The sequence below is a fragment of the Simochromis diagramma genome, unplaced genomic scaffold (assembly GCF_900408965.1).
Source record: "Simochromis diagramma unplaced genomic scaffold, fSimDia1.1 OVJJ01000602.1, whole genome shotgun sequence".
Classification (NCBI taxonomy): Eukaryota; Metazoa; Chordata; class Actinopteri; order Cichliformes; family Cichlidae; genus Simochromis; species Simochromis diagramma.
Genome location: NW_024387040.1, coordinates 12,826,537 through 12,842,541, shown reverse-complemented (window position 1 = coordinate 12,842,541; position 16,005 = coordinate 12,826,537). Strand labels below are relative to the sequence as shown.

The following is a 16,005-nucleotide window of genomic DNA, read 5'->3' as shown; positions in this document are numbered from 1 at the left end:
TAGGTGCTTTGCTCAAGGACAACTGGTAGCTTTTGGGAGACAGGAAACCATTAGTTATCTTACTTTCCCCCCACCCCAACCTTTTTTTTTTTCATTCACTTCTCACAGCACACAGTACTTCTTATTTTCCTTTGTTCCTTTCCACTTCCAAAAGATTTTGTTGCATTTGTGGGAAAGACAGTGATTCTATACATCAACACTGCAAAGGACATGCTCCGAAATCCCTGTAAAAGGACTTAGCCCTGGCCCTGCACCCCTCCCTTCACCTACCACAACATCCTAAGCCTCACCACCAACGGAAGCCTCTTCACAGAGCTGGTAGGGGGGCAACGGATCTCCAGTAACCTGGATTCACCAGAGGTTGGGTTGAATGACCTGATGCAGGCCACCATGTGTGAGGTAATGTGAGAAAGCCCAGCAGGGAGCTCGACTGCAATACAGATATTGTTGCTTTTGTTTGAGTGGGCGTTATGTGGAGGAAGTGGAAAGACTGCAGACAATAGATGAAAGGGCTATTACAGAATACTGAGCTTCCTTTGGGAAACTGCATCGCTCAGTTTTGGGTGTATCTTAGACTCACAAGCTCTTAAACATGAAAATTTGATTTCTATAATTGAATTTCACAGGTTTTTGATCTAAGCCCTAAACTTGAAGGCACAAAGTATTGCTCATTCACAGTTATTTGATTACATAGAAAAGCAGGAAGGTAATTCTTTTCTAGAAGTCTGTCAGAAACACTTAGGTCATGGTCGCTGTGTTCAATTTGCTGCCAATCGGTAATTTATTGACTAAATGTTCTTCACTTGCAGCGGCAGATTGGCTGGAGAAACGTGACCCGTCTGCTGGTGTTCTCCACGGATGCTGTTTTCCACGTTGCTGGAGATGGAAAATTATCCTGCATTGTGCTTCCAAATGATGGGAAGTGTCACTTGCTACAAATATATACATTTTTAGAAGAACTTTAATTTTTTTTTTTACTAAAGAAAAAAAGTTCAAGCTTAAATGGTGTTTTCATTATAGGTCTATTTTATAGTTGGACTTACACTGAAATGGGCCAAACATTGAAAATCATTGCAGAATTAATGTTTTATTTAATGGTTTTAGGATATCCAGAGAAAAAAGTGCATTTTCAACAATTGCACAGTGGTTAACACAAGGATTCCTAGTTCAAACCTGTCAGCTGTATGGGACTTGCATGTTCTCCCTGTGCATGCATTGGGTCCCTCCAGGTATTCCAGCTTCCTCTCACAGTCCAGAGACATGCATGTCAGGTTAATTGGTGATTCTAAATTGGCCATAGGGGCTGAGTGACTGTCTGTCTCCCTGTATTAGTCCTGTTACAGACTCACCCATTATCAGTTGGGATAGGCTCTAGCCCCCTGTTAAAAAAAAACCCCGGATGCATAAATCAACAATATATCCATGTTACTTCAGTGTGCTACAGCAGACCATGGATAATATTTTTTAGCCCATGAAAAACACAAGCACTCTCATGGTGTGATCTGTTAGATGTGTAGTGCTACAGTAAACGAAAAAGTGTGTTCTCCTCTGTCACTGGACTCTATAGACAGGTACACCAATCCAAATTACTGAATTCAGGTGTTCCAATACCTTCAATGGCCTCTGGTGGAAAGGCGATTATATGTTGTAGTATTTCAGGAGTTGGGCTCAGTCCCTTAGATCTAAATAAAGGAACATTTAATGTGTCAACATAACAAGACATTTAGGACTGTTTCATGCTCCCAACTTTTTGGGAACAGTTTGGTGACGGCGCCTTCGTGCTCCCACATGATCGCGTACCAGTGCACAAAGCTAGGTCCATAAAGACATAGATAAGTGAGCGGGTGTGAAAGAACGTGACTGGCCTGCATAGAGTCCTGACCTCAACCTTATAAAACACCTTTTAGATGAATTAGACCAGAGACTGCAAACCAGGTCTGGGAAGATGGTTAAACATTCCCATAAACACACTTGTAAACCTTGTGGAAAGCCTTACCAGAAGAGCCGAAGCTGTTATATCTCCGATGGGTAATCCATATTAAACCCTGTGGATTAAGAATGGGATGTTTAGCACCTCGAGGTGACTGCTGTTGTGATTTGGCGCTTTATAAATAAAATTGAATTGGACTGAATGTTACAGAGGCAGACAAGCAGATACTTTTGAGATTACAGATAGATAGATAGATAGATAGATAGATAGATAGTGCTACTTCTGCTACTTCTGTTACTTCTAGCAAACATAGCATTACAGAGCAATGCAAATTACTTTTAGATCCATTTTCACTAAAAAGGCTTTTATAGACCCAAAATATACACCAGCCAAACAAAAGACAAATATTTTTCATGAATTAATAAAGACCTTGCAAGAACTAAAAGGAGTGTAAATATCAGATTTCTATCCTTTTATTGCTCTGCAACACAGTTTAATAGGGTAATAATGCTGCTCGTTGTCTACTGGGATTGTCTGTCAGTTTCTTTTCAAACTCATCTCACTTGTTGAGAAAACGGATTAATTCTGCCTTGTGAAATCCCACGGTTATACTCACAGGTAAAAACCGAAGCTTTACCTTGCCAGAATGAGCCATCACAGAGGTATATGTGTTTTCGCTTACTTTCATGCATGCTTGGGTGACTGTGGTCCCAAGGAGCATACAGTGTTTATCCTATGGACCAGATATTGCAACGCGTGCTAAATTGATTCCCGTCTGCAGTGAAATAGAGGTCCAGGCAGCTGCAGAGAAAGTCAAAGACAGTGATTTAAAGGTCAGAATCAACAGCACAGTTCCCTGGGTAGAGAAGATGCTGACAGGCACACCCTGATGGGAAACAGCTGGAGTGTTTGTGGAGTAATTCAAACCAAAGCTTTCATTTCTTAATCTCACCCAGGTTGTGTATAGAAGGCTGGGTGGGTGTGTGCTGTGCAGGTGCTCAAAGAGAATGCACGCCTGGATGTGTGCTTGTGAGTGTAATTCTTTATACGCGTGTATTAAACATCCATATAGGTGTCTCGTTAGGTTCATGAGACTGTTAGTGTCCTGACCTCATTCCAGTCCAGACACTTGACAGGTGGAGTGAATATGGATGCATTATTAATCTATTTCTGTCTGGATGCATGGCCACCCAAGGCTGAAAATGGATGTGCAAGATACGGGCGTCACTCCTCTTTGAATGGTACTTATTTATCTATTTGGAGGGAATGGAAAGTCTGTTAGGGTGAGTGAATGAAATGAGCAATAGAAAGAGTTGTTAGATGGGAGGGAAAGAGGGAGGACAGCAAGAGAAGGAAGAGGTAGAGCATGCTTAACTACTTATTACACATATATATTCTGGCCTGACTGTTATGCATTGCAATTTGCATCTGCCCTGACTCCACTGTGACAGGACCATCCTTCGGTGGCTCAGATTGCTGAAACACTGAGACAGAAGAACGTCCAGCTCATCTTTGCTGTCACTGAAAAAGTCGCACCCTTGTATAAGGTATAGCAGGGCCTATCTGCAATAATTTATCATTTATTTGCTTGTGTTTATTTTTGATGCTTTGCCGTTTGAGTTTTTATCTAAAGCTGACTGTAGACTGTAGCCCATATAAAAGATGGAAGTATCCACCATGACATCACCCAATGATTAATGGACTACATTTCGGAAGCCTCGAGTCTGGCATTTCTTCTGTCTACATGTTGTTTTATTGGACCCAGAAATGATCATATTTGCATTGATTAGCTAATGCTAGCTAGCTTGGATAACACTCCATGACAGTTTTCAAAGGATATTCTGCAGTCACATGAAAAACTAAATGATTCAATAGGTTTTATAGCTTGTAGGAACAATACCTTTAGCAACAATAACCTGAAGCAATGATTTTCTGTACGACTTTATCAGTCTTTCACATTGTTTTGGAGGAATATTAGCCCACTGTTCTTCATAGCTTTTTCATTGAGGTTTGTTGGCATTTCTTTATGCACAGCTCTCTTAAGGTCTGACTTCAGCATAACAATGTGGTTGAGGTTTGGACTTTAACCGGACCATTAAAACACCTTGATTATTTTCTTTTTCAATCATTCTGTTGTAAATTTGCTGCTCTGCTGTGCTTGGGGTCATTGTTCTGCTGCAATGACCCCAATGACCCATGACCTGCTGCCATGATCCCAGTTTCAGTCCAGCTTTAGCTGTCAGACAGATGGCCTCATAATTGACTCCAGGATACTTTGGTATACCAAGGAGTTAATGGTTGATTTAATGATTGCCAGGTGCCCTGGTCCTGTGGCTGTAAAACAAGCTCAAATTATCATTCCTCCACCCCCCTTCTGATAGTTGATATGAGGTGTTTGTGCTGATGTTTCGTGTTTGATTATCTCCAAACATGACAGTGTGCATTATGGCCAAATATTTCCACTTCTTTTCATCTATCCAAAGGACATTTTTCCAGAAGTTTTGTGTTTTGTTCAGAAGCAACATGGCAACTTAAGCCAAGCTGCCATGTTGTTTTCTAAAGAGAAGAGGAAACCTCCAAATAAGCCACTTTTGGAGGCTTGTAGAGTCTAAAATGTAGCTCTTGAGGGGTTTTTTTAGCAGTTTCTCTGAGCATTGAAATGCCTGACCACGGGGTGAACTTGCTAGGATGCCCACTCCTGGAAAGACTGATAACTGTCTTGAATGTTTTGAATGCCTAGACGTTAGATAATATACTCTTTTACCATGCATAACTTTAAATCTTACTCAGTTTAGTTTGATTTGTATAGCTGTATTAAACGGGAAAACCAACTATTGTACTATTTTACTATTTATTTCTACTATTTGCTGTAAAAATGTTTACGTTTTAAGCTTCCCTGTTTCCTTGGATGCCAACTGAGTAAAATTATGTAGCAGTTTCTGGAAAATCTATCATTTTTTGACCACTTGCATTGCACTTTTGCCAAAAACTTTCACCACATTGCATTTTCACTGGTTACCTTTTACATTAAAGACCTAAAAAAAAAAAACAAAAAAAATCCAATGTGCATTATTGTAGAACTGTTTTCCACTGTGCATTTGGTGCTCCAGTAAATATTAACTGCAACTCTCAGTTGCTAAAGTAAACTAAACTACTCAAGTGCATTATAATGAAGATAGATGAGACTCATTGCAAGGGTTTCACTATCGGGTCTCTATTTTCTGCACATGGAGTGCTGGTGCCTAATCAAGGACCAATACCACCTATTTCCACTTAAAAGCAAAAAGCTATGAAAAACTTTACTGATGATTTGCCTGCAGATTCTGTCCGCTCACGGAAAATACCCTAACTTTAAGAACACAGTCGACATCTATAACACACAGGAATGAGCTGTTCTACATTGCCAGTTCACTGTTGTTCTGAATATTTATGCTATATGTTGGTAAATCCAGAATTAAAGTTAATCTTTACCTTGATCCATCAGAGGGGGTTATTTTCACCATAACTATTCAAGCCCCTGTGCTCTGACACTACGTTCCACAGTCCTTAAGTAAGTCATCTGCTTGGCAGCCATCCTTGTTATAGCTCCAGGCACGCCTCCTGTCTAAATGAAAGGTTCCACATCTTTAATTTAATTGCATAGCTGGTTCATTCAAAACCAGTCAAAGAATTGACTTTTTCTATAAATTAATGAATGACTAAAGCCATCCCTCCACACACAGTTTATGTGATACACATTTGAATTAGCTGTCGTTCAGTCCAGAGATTTGACATGTTTGTATTCTCTGGATCTTTCTGTCAGAGCACTTGAACAGATGCCATGATCATTCCCATTATGAATACAGTAAGTCATGAAAAATGCATACCTGCCTGCTTCTCTGTTATAACTATCGTGAACCTCTGGCATGCATCAGTGCAACAACACGACAGGCTCGTATGTTAGTTTAGCTCGTGGAAGGGCAAAGGTTGCACGCCACCATCTTTACTTATCAACTCTTATAATCTCTCTGAAACATTTGGTTCGTTTTTTGCTTGTCCAGCTGGAAGACTTTGAATAAACGCATAAGCATTAATTTGACATTAAAGATGCCGTTGGGAAGAAGATGCTTCTTCGGGAAGAAGCGTCTTCCCAAAATGTGAGCTCAGAATGCTGTCCAACAACTCCCACAACATCCTGCAGATAATTGTTGAAGCATATAGTGTAAGTGAACCACAAACTCCCTTCCTACAGAGGTCATTAGCCTCATGTGTATAGCTTGCTGACACCACCTCATCTTTGAGAGGTTAACTGCTTTACTGGCTATAGGCACTGACCGCTGAGGTTGTTATGGAGCACAGCAAGTTTCCACCGGGCTAGCACATCTCCTATACTCCCACTATAAGGACCACAGGCCGAGGCATGGAGAACAGGGGAGGAGATGCTCCAACATCTCTGTAGGTGACGAGGTGCGTAGCTGCATGTAGCCATGGCTATGTGTGTGGTAAATTGTGTGAGTGATTCTGTTAGCATGCGGCCATCCTCGGTTGAAGCGATGGTAATGCTGATTATGATTACCTCATTAGTGGAGGATTATAATGGTGCTCAAGGAATTCTCACCCCCCTCTAGGTGAGCTTTAATGTAAGCATCACAGCACCTCTGTGTGTGGCTGCTTCACAAAGACCATGCCGCTTTATTATTAAGCCCCAAGGCTATAGTGAAGAGGTTGAGGTCCTGCTGAGCCCCATATGTGAGTGTTCATGTCAAAAGGACAGGGTCCCACACAGTCCTTCATGTAGCCATGGCAACAGGACTTTGGAGTGTGGCGCATGCAGGTAGGTGAAGTGGCTTGACGGCATCAATTTGGCTAACAAGTTTAATTCCAGGTTATTAAGAGGGGAAACAGGCTGATGTGTGTTCCTGTGTTGCAGGTGTAAAGCAGGGAGAGCCGGGACATTTTCTGAATGTGAGCAAGAGGAGTCGGGCACAGCAGTTGACTCACACCTTTGTCGCCGTGATAATGCATCTGAAGTGTGCAGTGGGCACAGAAAGTGCATTTGCGGGAGGTGTGTTTGTCAAAAGAGCAGCAAAAAGCCCAGCCATGTGTACTATGGGGAGCTGTGTGAGTGCAGTGATTTCAGCTGTGATCAGTACCGAGGACTACAATGTGGAAGTATAGTAGCAGGAACACATTTACAAAAAAAATAACAGGAGGCCAGTATGTCTCTTTTAAAATTGTTTGTTCTACTGTCCCAGGGCGCGGCAGGTGTGTGTGGGGGGAGTGTTTGTGTTTCCCAGCATTCAGGGGCCGAGCTTACGAGTGTCTGTCTCAGGATGGACAGATTTGTGGAGGCAGCCACTGCGGCACCTGCATTTGCCATGACAAGCGCTTCCAGGGCCCGACCTGTGAGCTTTGCCCTTCTTGTCCCAGCATCTGTAACTTGCACCACTACTACGACCTTTAAAGTTCAGGGCACAATTAAGAAAACATGAAAATGAAAGATTCTGCCACACTCTTTTTTTAAAAGCTGACATTTTTATAATCAGGAATATGTCAAGTAACGTTAGTCACTTGCTACTTTCCAAGGTTGCTGCCTTTGCAATACAAGAAATGAAGTGCATGTCGGTTTGTATGCAGCCTACTACTACACCATAAAAAGTAAGAAGCTTGTTAATTTTCCTCTGAGTGACTGCTCTGGCCAAACTAAAAGCTACCTCTTCTGTTCCTGAGCTCCACCACCGCCATCATTCTCCTCCTCAATGTGCCACCAGTGCTGTGGAGCTGCTGTGCTTAGTTAGTTTGCAGGCATCCTTAATCAAATTTGAAGTAGAGCTCCTTACAGCTGACAGACACTTATTATCACCCAGGCACAGTTTCCTTTTCCCTTGTTGTTCTTTTCCCTTTCACCCACAAATGTAAAATGTTGCAAATTCCTTCACCTCACTGGCTAAGATCCACATGCACACTGACTAATATACCAATAAACAACTACATACAAAAAAGCAGCGGACAAACAGAAAGAAATGCATTATTAATCTGTTATGCTTGGTTCTGTGGCAATAAAAGGAATGGGTAACACTAACTTAACTGTAATGGATTGCTTATATTAAAAGTGACTAAATAAATGATTGCTTGAACTGCATAACTAACAGAGTTCTCTGAAGAGTTACCCCCTACATTGAGAGCACGTTGGGGGTGCTTTAATTGCCTTTATAACTAAACACATTTTCACTTTTGATTATGGTTCTTTTCACAGAGAATGTGTATCATGCAGGGCCTTCTCAGTGGGCTTGAGTCCAAATGAGTGCAAGATGAAGTGTGCCCACCTGAACCTCGCCTTGGTAGGTCAGACTGGTGTCTTAGCAACAGTGGCTTTCTCTCCAGGCCTTTGCAGGTGAATGGAAGTGGACTCAGAAGGTTGTATAGTGCATTTTTGGGTGAGGACCATAGGAAGAGAAAAGTCTTTCTACGTAGCTTGCAAACGAGGTAAGCAGAGCCAAATGCTCTATTTTTTTTATGACTACACCAGTATATCAACATTAGATGAAGAAATTCTGTCAGTTGTAGCAGCTCCAGGGAATTGTTTTATGCAAAAACACATTTTATTATCGTAATAAGGCAAAGGCAGGGCACCAACAGAGATATAGATTAAACCTCTTTAATGCGCCTTATTGGCTGATGGTGGCATAAATGCAAATCACGTCTGTAGAATTCTTTAGGACTTTGTATTCTGCAGTCTGCCCTTTGTAAGTTGGTTAATGATGCCACAGTGAGATTGTACAAGCACATTAATTTTATCTGAAATTCACAAACACGCAGTCTATGGCTGCTAAAGCGCTGTGGCTTCTTCTTGTCTTTCAAGAGTGCCCACCGGGGCCGAATGTGATCCTGATTACCACAGCGCTTTCAGGCTCTGTTGTGGTGCTGGGTGTGGCTTTGTTGCTGCTATGGAAACTACTCACCAGCATCCATGACCACAGGGAGTTTGCCCGCTTTCAGAGAGCGCTGGAGCAGAGACGCTGGAACAGGGTGAGCCCCTGCCCAAACAAATCCTTCAGTCTGTCACAGACTGCACAATAAATGCAGGAGTTTGTCTAGAGAACACCAGTACAGAGACCTATCAACAGTTAACACAATAAAGTGGGGTAAATTCAATACCAACGCAATAGGAAATTCAGCAATAGCAAACAGAAATGTATGACTACATTAAAAGTAAAACATTCATTCACCTACACCTCCAGTCAATCAATAGGAAAGTAAATCAAATACCGAATAACAGTCATGTCGTGACACTTGTTTTGTTGTGTTGCAGAAGGACAACACCATCTACAAAAGGGCCATCATGACAGTTGTCAACTGGAAATATAAAGAGAACTGATAGCAGCCGTGGAAGGAGATCAACTTTTCAATCAGGATCCCCGTCGTGAAGCACAATGAAACAACATCCTTCCCCCTGAACTGTTGTCAACAGATGGGACCAACTTGTCTGTGTGGGTTGGTGGGTTGGGTTGGGGTGGGGGGGCTGAGGGTGAGGTGGATGTTGACGCTGATGTCTAACTTACTCGCCTTTGATCTCAAACACGCAACCTTGGACTGCCTGTCTTCAATCCTTCACTGCATGCACGGCACGCATACATATTCAAAGAGCATCTCCCTTCCATCATAAGCTGCTTCTTATATACAAGCTTGCTGTCCGTGGGATATATGCAAAGTTATGCCCTCACATTTTGAAATTCCACAAAGGCTAATTACATATAGCTGAATATTTTGTTGGGGCATGCATATGTGTTTGGGGGGGGGGGTGTTCCCATTTATGCTGATGGCTGGCTCAGCTGTGTAACTCGGGGCTCAGGAGGCGAGAGATTGTGAGGTGAGCATCCTGCATTCTGCATTGCAATTCCAGCAGAAGCACACGTCTTTGCGCAGGTCTCCACTGCCCTCTAGATGAGAGGAAAAGAAAGTGTCACTGTGCAGGAAAAGATGGAAGGTGCTTCGAGTCACTGTAGCTATAGAAGATGACATTTTTGACACCAGTGCAAAATCCTGACTCTTGGGATTTTTTTTTTTTTTTGTACTCCAGCAGACCTGTGCATTTGTTAAACAGATATAGAGACAGATATGCTGCACAACTTTAAATGTGCAGCTAGTGTATGTGCCAACCACTTAACCGGTGCACTGGGTTGAATCGTGTAAACGCAGAGAAACAATGGGATGTTCAGATCTAAATGGATATTAGGGTTTTTTTTCCACTGCCTACAGATGGCTGCTGATGACCTTGCTGGGAGAGTTGAGCAAAGCAATATTCATCAAAGTGATGCCTCCCCTCCACTCCCAGAGTCACTGGGCAGGCGTGCATGCAGCTTTAACAGCTAGTGGGGGTAGTGGGAGGTGGGAAGCGGCGGCGGCGGCAGCAGCAGTGGTGGTGGTGTTGAAGCAGCACAGAAAATGACTCCATATGCTTCCACTATACTATGCAGCATTCTCTTTGGACGGTGTCTGATCATGAAAAATGTGCAGTGCAGATATCAGAGCATTAGAAAAGGAAGGAAGAAGGAAGCAGGAGCAGCCCTGCCCTGCGACAAAACTAGTGGAGGGGCAGAGGGCGGTGGAGGGAGGTGACCAGCCCAGGAGACAGTTATGTAACAAATACTGCAGCTATGTTATGAAAAAAATGTATCTGATTATTTGCTGTTCAGTAAGTGGCTCTAATAAGTTTTGCCCTTTGACTCCGTCTGTGTTTAAAAGCCTATTTAAATCCTATTATTTGCACACTACCGTAATAAATTCGCATTAATGCATGACAACATTTTTCTTCTTATTATTATTATTGTTACTTATGTTGTTGTTATTCGTGGGTGGGCGGGGTTACTAGTGAGCTCATCCTCCCCGAGTTCTCCACAGGTGATTGGTGGCTTTCACCGTCCAATCACAATCCGCCTGTAAAGTGGTTTGGTGGTCACTTTGGATCGTTTTTGGGTTTTTTTTTTGGATCGAAGTAACCTGAGCTAACTAACCAAGTTTTTCGTCAGCGACAGGACATCTCCTCCTTTACCCTTGCTTTGGCTTCCAATGACCTCTCTTTTTGCATCAACGGCATTTGCAGATATATAAAAAGAAACTGAATATCCTTCTTTTTTTTTTTCTCTCTGAGGCGTCCTAGAAGGGAGCTAACAAGCGTTAGCATTAGGCTAGCATGACAGCCAGAAGAACAACTGCCACCATCACCATCCTCCTCCTCCCCTGTGGGTTTGCTGGCATCGGGTAAGTTGCGAGTCAAGCTCAAGCTTGTTTTCCCCGTGTTGTGTCCTTGGGAAGCGAAAGTTGTGGCTTTAAAGTCACTTGCGAGCTCAAATGAAACTGTTGGTGGCTGTCCGCAAACTGTTAGCTGGCTAGTAAATGGCGCAGGGTCAGGGTAACTGGGCTAAGCTAGCGTTAAGCTAGCATCTATATCGCTGTTCTTTGTGCAAGCAGCTGTGTCTGGTCTTGAGAACTGAACGAATTAAAAAGCCCTCGAAAACTAATTTTTTCGGGGTCGAAGCGGTGCCCAATTGCTTGTCATTTGCTAAAACGATACCTTACAGCTTTTTTGCTGTCGTGTCCTGCTCTGTTTACCCATCTGTTCCACCATATATGGCTTACTCTACTGTGTACTCTATTGCAGGAGCAAAACTTGCTCTGTGTGCTTCAAAACAGTCCAAAGCCAATGGATATGGGAAAATTCATCCGTACAAACGTTTACTTGGCAGCGTTAGTGTATACGTAGATAGCAGATGTAGAAATTGTCGAGGTTTTCTCCATTGTAAACCTGCATACAGAGTTAAAGAGTCCTATAGAGAAAATAATCTCACAGCAGATGCTGAGATGTCTTCTGGGCTTAGAAATTATATTTGTTTCCAGTAATAACTTCCAGTAATAATGATGTTTATAAGCACTTCTTCTTTTTTGACTCATTTTGTTTCACAGGCCTCCATTATGGTCTACAGATGTCAGCCTATGTCTCCCAAATGGCTGATGATTATTGTGACCAAAATCTTCGCCTGGATCTTGTATTCATCGCCACAAAAGTTTTCACCCATCTCTTCAGGTTATTTGCGTTTCTTCTTATTTTCAGTGATTTTGATGAAGACTGTAACAGGAGGGTAGCTGGTTTCCATGGTTTTCTTCCACTTATCCAATTCAGGATCCTAGTAGGGCTGGGGCCTATTCCAGTTGTCAATGGGCAAGAGGTGGGGTACAACTCTGGACAGGATGCCAATCTGTCACAGGGCTAACACAAAGAGACATAGATTCACATTTATGATGAATTTAGACTCACCGCTTAATCTAACATCGATTTCGCTAGTAGCAGGCCTGAGATTTATGGATTTGAAGGCCTTGGTGAGGACTGGCAGTGGCCCCAGATCAGACAGATCCTTGTGTACTAATGAGGGGTGTGAGAACTGGGAAAAGTGGGGAGGAGGGTGAGGCATCAAAATAAGAACAAACAGGCTGCAGTGCAGGAATGATCAAGGAAATCAAGGAAATGGAACAAGCGAATGTATCTGTAGAGAGAAACCAGGCATGTACAGGGAAAACATGCAAATTTAACACAAAAAGGCCCTAGCTGGTCTGTGCGTTCAACCCCATCTATTGTGCCTCCTCCTAATATCTGTATTAATGCTGTAGTTTTTAATGAAAACTGTAAGCTTCCCATTTTGTATTCCTCAATATTGTGCCTATTCACTATAGTATATGTAGGGGCTCTGTGGTGTAGAGGTTTTACAGAGTTGGTTAACAGCCTTAGCTTTAGCTTTATAAAGTGAAGAAATCGAAATCGCTCCAAACACAAGCCTCTCAGATGCTTCTGTCAATATCGGATTGGCAAAGTTCTGCTTTCCAGCATCCTGAGCAGATCTTATCTATTAGCTTAGTTTACTGATGGGTCAGTAAGGCAGCAAAGGGTCAGGCTGGCTTGCTTTATGCAGAACGGTGAATGCATCGTGCACAGGATAGAAAAGAAAACATTGTATAGTTTGGAGCTTGTCTAAGTAAGAGTTTATATTCAGTTTCTGTATTGAGTCTTCGTGTATAATAGTGCATGTTTGCATGCCGAGAAATCATCTTGGAGCAGTAATATTAAAAGTAAAAAGTGCTGTGTTCATAAAGCCAGAAATATCCTTATTCAGGCTGCCTACTTTCTTGATCAACTATAAAAATGGAAAACAAGAATTGATGCAGCTAATGGCTTAAAGGTCAAGAATGAAGAAGCTATTGCATTTAATTATTGTTCCATTAAATGAAACGGACCAGCAAATGTGCTGTGATAAACATTTGCTGAAATGAACAAGTTTGGAAGTTGGTGGCTTCCCTGATTTATTTCAGCTCTCTGCAGTGAGAAAATGTGATGCTGATAATGATGCACCAATGAAAGTGAGAAATGTGTCATCTAACATTTGGTCAGATGTAAACTACATCTCAGAAGGACCAGTCAGGGTGGTAGGTTTACTTTTCTGCAGCATTTCCTGTACTGGCAACCACCAATGAGAAGATGAAGCTTCGGCGAGATGAAGCTACAGTTAATCACAGCAAATTGACACTTAAAAAATTAAAGCATTATATGCACCAGTGTATTTTTGTTTCTGTTGCCAAAAAAGGCATGAAACATTGTTGTGGTTAAAACGGCATGTGTGTACCGATTAGAAAGAGTTATTGCTCTGGGGTACTTCTTATTCTTACTGGCCAGGCACCAAAAAGAGGATGCACATTGTCAAATATGAAATACACAGTAAAGGTCACTTAGTAAAGTAATGCACTTGAAAAATGATATAAATAAGGGTGCTTCCTGGATTCAGATGTTTTTTTTTTTTTTTTTTTTTTACATGTAATCACTTTGTTAGATATACCTTTTCATTAGTGGTAACTCAATGCATTTAGGCATGTAAACATGGCCAACGCAACCTACTGAAGTTCAAACTGACCATCAGAAAGGGGAAAGAAAGATGGTTTATGTAGCTTTGAACCTGGGATGTTGGTGCCAGATGGACTGGTCTGAGTAGTTCAGAAACTGCTGATGTACTGGGATTTTTCCACACACAACCGTCTCTAGGGTTTCAGAAAATGTTCACAAAAGAGAAAATATCCAAGGAGCAGCAGTGCGTTTTGTGACAGTACCTTGTTGATGCCAGAGGTCTGAGGAGAATGGCCACACAGCTTTAAGCTAATGGGCAAGGTAAAAGTAAGTCAAATACTCAGTGGTTACACAGAGCATCTCTGAATGAACAACACGGTGAACCTTAAAGCAGATGATCCACAGCTCAGAAGACTACACTGAGTGTAATTCTTGTCAGCTAAGAACAAAAAACTGAGCCTGCAGTTTGCAAGTACTCACCATAATTGGAAAGTAGAAGTTTGGAAAAATGTTGCCAGGCTTGAGTCTTCATTTTCTGTTGTGACATTTGGAAGGGTCACAAGTTGTTGTAAACAACATGAAAGTGTGGATCCATACTGCTTTTTATTAATGGATCAGGATGATGTTGTGTGGGATATTTTCTTTGGGCCCCTTAGTAGTAACTGAACTAACCTGGTACACTGACCATATTTATCCCATAATGACCAGTGTGCCCATCTTCTGGTGGCACACATAATGTCATGAAACTGAAATCATCTAAATCATACTTTTCATGAACATGATAGTGAGTTCACTGTACTTCAATGGCCACTACAGTCATTAGATCAATAGTGTATAATAATATAATATATAAAAGATACTGTCATTTTTATATATATGGACATTAACTTCTTTACAGTAAGTGTATTTTATATTCAGTTTCCAGGGTGAACTGCTCTTCACATACAACAACACAAATAAGGCCAGAATATATATTTGTTTATTGCTCAACCTAAACCAGTTTTGTTCCTGTTGCGTTCACCTTCTAGAGCATTTTATATATTCTGTAGTATTTGGGCGTAACGTTGCGGCTGTGATGACGACACATCGGACTACTTCCTGGCTCTGACCATGTTAATACGTTTTGTGCATTCGCATGAACACAAATCAGTCCAATTATAATTAAAAGTGTAGTGTTTGCACCACAGGGTGGCGATATTTGCAAAACAATTCACTAATTGATACAGCATGTTCTGGTTGTTCATAATAATTTTAACACACGATACAAGTTTGAAGAATTGCGTCCTTGCTGTGTTAGAAAACACCCGTGAAACCTCTGAGTTAGGGTGGTGTGTCAGTCCTTAATACGATCTGTCTATATGTGGCGGCATAATGAATGCGTTACGTCCTTTTTACATTTTTTAAAAACAATATCTATATATACTTTTTTTTTTGAAGATGTAAAATATATGTATTTTCTTACGTCAGCATCAGCCTGTCGTATAACAGCATGAGAAAATCCCGAGCCTAGGAAGTTCACATCCCATCATCAGCATCCAGCGTTTTTTCCCCCGCTGTCGATTCAGCCCCTCCTTCCTCCCTTTTCTCGTACCCCAAGGGTCTCGCGAGCGCGCACGCGTGCGAAACTGCGTGGGAATGGCTGTTTGTATGATCGAGGGGGTTGGGCCGCTTGGAGCGAGCGGTGAGCTGCATGAGTTTGTAATGTCCGCCATGTTGGCAATGGCGTATTGAACCAGGGAGGAACAGCGGTGCCTACGAGAGAAAGAGACCGACAGAGAGCGATCGAGACCCGGGCCTGCCCGGCTCTGTTCGCGCTGCTACGGACCCAAGCCCGCCCTCAATCGACCGGCTGACTCTCAGAGACCGTCACAGATTCATCCATGAGAACTCGAGGCAGACCTGCTGTTATTCCTAGCAGATCGAATAGATTTATGCTGCATCTTTTATTATAAAAATGAGTAAATTGTCGTTTCGGGCACGGGCACTGGATGCTAGTAAGCCCCTGCCCGTCTTCCGCTGCGAGGATTTGCCGGACCTGCACGAATATGCCTCAATCAACCGGGCAGTACCGCAGATGCCAACGGGGATGGAAAAAGGAGGAGGAATCGGTATGTTATTTTATTGCTGCCCGACTGGCGATGGATCTTTGGCGGCATTTTCATAGCGCGAGGCGCCGCTATGTTGCCTGCGCAAGCTTGTGCAAAATGGC

General features: G+C 42.3%; 1 protein-coding gene across 1 annotated transcript in view; it reads left to right on the top strand.

The window, feature by feature from the left end:
- The first annotated feature begins 12,003 nt into the window (after nt 1-12,003).
- The window catches only part of LOC120741096 (enhancer of polycomb homolog 1-like), a 33,881-nt gene continuing 29,879 nt past the window's right edge, over nt 12,004-16,005 (top strand). Inside the window, 2 exon segments of the mRNA XM_040043749.1 lie at nt 12,004-15,888; nt 15,890-15,904. Of these exon segments, the coding sequence (XP_039899683.1) occupies nt 15,751-15,888; nt 15,890-15,904 (153 nt within the window). The 5' untranslated portion in view covers nt 12,004-15,750.